Here is a 5,920-nt window from a genome sequence, read left to right as displayed (position 1 = left end):
AAAAAAAAAAAAAAAAAAAAAAAAAAAAAAAAAAAAAAAGGCCTGCACTACCACCCAGCTTGGTTGGTTGTTTAGGACAGGATCTCAGTCCGCAGCCCAGGCTGGCTTTGGGTTACGCTGCCTTGGGCTCTCCAGTGCTGGCATTACAAGTGCCTTCGCATTGAAAGCACCTATAGAAAGGTACATGGCTCAGCTTGACAAAGTTTCATGTCTGATCACAAGAGAACACAACTAGGTGCCTGGCTCTTGCCTGTAATCCCAGACTCTGGGAGACTGAAGCAGGAGGATTGCTGTGAGATTTAAGACAGTCTGAGCTACAGTGAATTTCAGGTCATCTTTAGCTATGATGCTAGAGACTGTCAGAGAGAGAATGGGGAGAGGAGATGGAGTTCAGATCTCCTGTCTCAGAAAATAAGGCAGTTCTGAAAGATGGTCCAGCGGGTAAAAGCTCTCACCACACTACCCCCACAACCTGCCCTGGGACCCAAGGTAGGAGAGAAACCGGCTCCCCAAAAGCTATCCTCTGACCTCAAGTGGTACAGGTGCACAGACAGTAATAATTAATTTAAAAATGAAAACAGGATGGACAGTGATTGAGAGAGACAGCCATGGTCAATGTCTGCTTTCCACATGCAAGTGCACACGCATGCAGGAATATAGACACCACACAGTCAACAGGAAAATAGTAAGCAAAGAAATAAAGGTAAGGTTTGAGACAGGATCTCACTACGCAGCCCAGGCTGGTGATCCTCCTGCCCCAGTCTTCGAAGTGCTGGGACCACAGGCACAGACTGCCATGTGGTCTTTAACCTCTGTCTGTCTTCTTCTGGTTTTGTTTTTTGTTTGTATGTTGTTTTGGTTTGGTTTTTCAAGACAGGGTTTCTCTGTAGCCCTGGCTGTCCTGGAACTCACTCTGTAGACTAGGTTGACTTCGAACTCAGAAATCCTCCTGCCTCTGCCTCCCAAGTGCTGGGATTAAAGGCCTGTACCACTACTACCCACCTGTTTTTTTTTTTGTTTTTTTTTTTTGTTTTTTTTTTAAGCACTGTTTTAATTCTAGCACTGAAGTTGTACTGACAGTGGAAACCATAGATAACCCAGAGCTCAGAACCTGAGCTCAGGGGAGCAGGTGGTGAGAATGAGATGTAGTAAGAAAGTGCTCGCCGGGTGTGGTCCAGGACAGCCAGGGCTACACAGAGAAACCCTGTCTCAGAAAAAAAAAAAAAAAAAAAAAAAAAAAAAAAAAAAAAAAAAAAAAAAAAAAGAAAGAAAAAAAGAAAGAAAGAAAGTGCTCCAATGTCTGAGGCATGGGGGACCAGAAGATGCTGCCAAAGGGATTTGAACTTCCTGAGGGGAGGATCCCCAGGCCACACATCCTCTATCCCTTGCCTCAAGCCCCAGACAGTGAGTTGTGGGTGAAACAGGGCCATTCTGCCTCCTTTCTCAGGTTCTCTAATTCCGTGGCTTACTATGGCCTGGCCATGGACCTGCAGAAGTTTGGGCTCAGCATCTACCTGGTACAGGCTCTGTTTGGGATCATCGACATCCCGGCCATGCTGGTCGCCACCACCACGATGATTTATGTGGGACGACGGGCCACAGTGTCCTCCTTCCTCATACTAGCTGGGCTCATGGTCATTGCCAACATGTTTATGCCTGAGGGTGAGTTGTCACTGCAGCCCTGTGGTAGCCACATAGACACAGGGTCCCAGAAACATTGGGAGGCCCTCTGAGGGTGACCAGCAACACACCCATGATTCTAGCCCTTGGGAGGCAGAGGCAGGAGAATCACCAGTGCTTGGCCAGCCGCGACTCCAGTGAGACCCTGTCTCAAAGGGGATAAACAGGAAACTTGAAAGAGGAAATTGCCAAAGAGGAATTTGTGTCATTGATGCAAAGCTGCTCAGATGTGGGTGATTCAGGGAATCGCCTCAGCTGGTCCACTCCAGCCAACACCAATTCAAAGCAGGGACCTACCAGGATTCCTCTGGCCACCTCCCCTGGGTCGCTTCAGTCAGGGTGTGCAGTCTGTGAAAAGCAGCAGGACAAACAGGCTAATGACAGACACACCAGCAGGAAATGCGGACTGAGCACCAAACACTGTGCTGGTGACATGTGTCCACCTGATGACACCTTTAAACAGGCATGCAAAGCCGTGCTAGTATTGCCCTCACTCACAGGACCACAGGGCTCAGAAATAGGAGGTCACTATGGCTGAGTCACCTACCTCGGTCAGAGCTAAGCCTGACTCCCACCCCTGTCCTGTCTCCACACCGGCCTGTGGAGACAGATGCAAATGAATGAGGAAGTAGTCAGATGGGGACAGGGTCTTACTATGTAGCCCTGGCTGGCCTGGGACTCTCCTTGTAGATCAGGCTGACCTCAAACAGATCTACCTGCCTCCTCCTCCAGAGGACTGGAATTAAAGTCACGTGCACTAGCTCATGCCTTCCTCTTGTGCCTCTTCCTCTGCCCGAGCTTTTCCCTCTGGTCTTCCCAATCCTAAGTCCCACAGACTTCCATCATACCCCTGCTCCAGCCTCTGCTCCTCACAATTCCACCTCTCTCCTCTGCCTCTTCAGATCTGCAGACCCTGCGGACAGTGCAGGCAGCGCTGGGCAAAGGCTGCCTGGCCAGCTCCTTCATCTGTGTGTATCTGTTCACAGGAGAGCTCTACCCCACAGAGATCAGGTACAAGAGCGGTGCCCACGCCGGGGTTCACTCTGGTGCCAACAGGCCTGACTCTGGGGGCCCAGCCTCAGCTGCTGATAGGTCTTCTCTTCTCACAGGCAGATGGGGATGGGCTTTGCTTCTGTCAACGCCCGCCTCGGCGGCTTGGTGGCACCCCTGGTCACCACACTTGGGGAGATCAGTCCAGTTCTGCCACCTATATCCTTTGGTGCCACTTCAGTCTTGGCTGGAATGGCTGTCGCCTGCTTCCTGACTGAGACCCGCAATGTGCCACTGGTGGAAACTATCGCTGCAATGGAGAGGCGGTGAGTGTCCTCTGGCGGGACCACTGGTTACAGGCAACCAGAAATGCCTGGAAGTAAGAGGAATCATCAATGGCTATGCATAAAAAAATCACTTTCTGGGGGCTGGCGAGATGGCTCAGCAGTTAAGAGCACTGACTGCTCTTCTAGAGGTCCTGAGTTCAATTCCCAACAACCACATGGTGGCTCACAAACATCTGTAATGGGATCAGATGCCCTCTTCTGGTGTGTCTGAAGACAGCTACAGTGTACTCACAACAGGTCCAACATGAAGAAAAAACACAAGAATAGAGGTAGACCAGAAGACATAGGGAGGTGGGGCTCAGGAGGCGTCGCAGTGGCAGAGTACTTGCTGAGAACACAAGAAACCACAGCACCACATGAACAGCACATGCTATTAATCTCAGGATCCATAAGGAAGAGGCAGGTGGACCTTGGCCAGTTCAAGACCAGCCTGGCCTACGTAGTGAGTTCCAAGCCAACCACAGATAGCTAATGAGACCCATTTCAAACAAACAAGCAAAACGAAAACTGGAAAATGAACATTGAGATTTTTTTCTAGAAACCTGTTCAGACTAGGTAGATAAGTGGACGGGTCAGGAAATGACTAAAACAGGAAGATAATAGAAGTTTCTAGACGATTACAGAAGTTTCTATTTACCTTTGAGCAGAGTCAAAGAAGGCCGTTCCAAAAGAAACATGGAACAGAAGAGTGAAGAAATTTCTCTTCAGCAGCTGGGAGCTTCACCCCTCAAAGAAACCATTTAAGTTGCCAGGACCCTGACGCTGAGCTCAGCCTGTGCTAGGAGCAAGCGTCCAAGTCCTGCTAGGAGATCCTGGTGTAGAACTCCATGTAAAGCCAAGAGGACATCATGGACTTTGTTGGGGAGCCATACCCAAGCCCAAGCAGAAAGTTCAGGAAGGGGAAGTGACCTCCAGGGACCCAAGGAGATCATGCTATCCACTGTAATAAAAGCACTACTATCCAGGGCCATCAGGTCACAAAGACATCTGCGCTCCATGGTTTCCTGGCCAGTTTTTCTTTCTTTCTTTCTTTCTTTCTTTCTTTCTTTCTTTCTTTCTTTCTTTCTTTCTTTCTTTCTTTCTTTCTTTCTTTCTTAATTTTGTTTTGTTTTGTTTTGTTTTTTTGAGACAGGGTTTCTCTGTATAGCCCTGGCTGTCCTGGAACTCACTTTGTAGACCAGGCTGGCCTCAAACTCAGAAATCCACCTGCTTCTGCCTCCCAAGTGCTGGGATTAAAGGTGTGAGCCACCACGCCCAGCCCTGGCCAGTTTTCTTGACCACCATCCCCACCCCTGAATTCCAGAACTCTCTCTGCTTCACTCCTTCAGATATTATGGGAGAAAAAGCTCATTTTTCCTAAGGCATAGGCAGTGTGTCTCCACAGTTGGTTTAAGAGTTGATGAGCCAACAATGAGACTAGAGTCAGAACCTTTGCCTGTTGGTTATATTCAAAGCAGTAACACTTTGCAGAAGTGAGATCTGGCCCAGTTTCCCAAAAGTCATAAAAGAGGCACGTCCCTGCATTCCCAGCTTCCCTCTGGACTCAGGTCAGCACACAGTGCTGACTTTGGACATATTCCTATATCCTTGACCTGGAATTTGTTATATAGAGTAGGCTGTCTCTGCCTCCCAAATGCTGGCATTAAAGGTGTGTGGCACCTTGCCTGGCCGTATTTTGATTTTTTTCTTGTATTCCTAAAGACTCTGTGTCTCTGAAAGTATGGCAGCTATCCGGACACGCAGGACATGAATTCAAGAAACTTCCCTGCCCACAGGAATCTCAAGAACTCTGACCCCTGAATGCACACAACAAATCCCTTCAGGATAGTGGAGTAGACCAGCAAGCATGATTCCCTTCCAGCTTCTATGCGTCAGGAAGTCACAGGACCTTTGTGGCACATTACTGGTTCAGAAACTTTTCTGAACCTGATGTCTCCACATTGCCTGGATCTGCTTCAAGACTACCTCTCCAACTCCAGCTCCAGGGGCTCGGGTGCTCTCTTCTGACCTCTTGAAACACTGCATGCACACACACACACACACACACACACACACACACACACACAGACACACACACACACACACACACACTACATTCACAGACATAATTAAAAATTTAAAATCACTCATGGAGCTGGGCGTGGTGGCGCATACCTTTAATCCCAGCACTTGAGAGGCAGAGGCAGGTGGATTTCTGAGTTCAAGGCCAGCCTGGTCTACAAAGTGAGTTCCAAGACAGCCAGGGCTACAAAAAGAAACACTGTCTTGAAAAAAAAAAAATCACCCATGGTCATTTTCATCATAAAATGAGTTACTAAGACTTGTTCCTGGTAAGAGGAAGGAAGTGGACCCTATATTTTGAAGAGGGGGGTTTCAAAGAATCTTGGGACATATTTTTAAGCCATTATTCTTTGAAAGCTGTTGTAGTGGCACACATATGTAATCCCCAGGACTCAGGAGGCAAAGGAAGGAGAAGCAGGAGCTCGCAGCTTCATAGAGAGTTCAAGACAAGCCTGAGCTATTGGAGACCCTGTCTCAAAACTAAAAAAAGAAATGATGTGGAAGCCAAATGTGGCAGTGCATACTTGTTGGCCCAGCTCTTTGAGCACAGCTGTAATACCAGCACGTGGGAGGCCTGGGATAGGAGAGTTACAGGTTTGAAGCCAGTATGGGCTACATGGTGAGTCCCTGTGTAAAACATAAAACTTGCTGGGCGGTGGTGGCACATGCCTTTAATCCCAGCACTTGGGAGGCAGAGGCAGGCAGATTTCTGAGTTCGAGGCCAGCCTGGTCCACAAATTGAGTTCCAGGACAGCCAGGGTTACACAGAGAAACCCTTTTTCAAAAAAAAAAAAAAAAAAAGAAAGAAAGAAAGAAAGAAAAAGAAAGAAAAGAAAAGAAAA

The 5,920-nt window shown here is 48.1% G+C and overlaps 1 protein-coding gene across 1 annotated transcript in view; it reads left to right on the top strand.

Annotated features, from left to right (window-relative positions):
• The window catches only part of Slc22a20p, a 15,697-nt gene extending 11,712 nt beyond the window's left edge, over positions 1-3,985 (top strand). The window contains exons 7-10 of the mRNA XM_021217958.1: positions 1,448-1,662; positions 2,583-2,691; positions 2,790-2,996; positions 3,665-3,985. Coding sequence (XP_021073617.1) covers positions 1,448-1,662; positions 2,583-2,691; positions 2,790-2,996; positions 3,665-3,761 — 628 coding nt within the window. The 3' untranslated portion in view covers positions 3,762-3,985. The remainder of the gene's footprint in view (positions 1-1,447; positions 1,663-2,582; positions 2,692-2,789; positions 2,997-3,664) is intronic.
• Positions 3,986-5,920: the final 1,935 nt, after the last annotated feature.

This window comes from Mus pahari, chromosome 1 (assembly GCF_900095145.1).
Source record: "Mus pahari chromosome 1, PAHARI_EIJ_v1.1, whole genome shotgun sequence".
In the NCBI taxonomy this organism is placed as follows: domain Eukaryota; kingdom Metazoa; phylum Chordata; class Mammalia; order Rodentia; family Muridae; genus Mus; species Mus pahari.
Note: the sequence above shows the minus strand (reverse complement) of the source record. Positions and strands in the feature narration are given on the sequence as shown.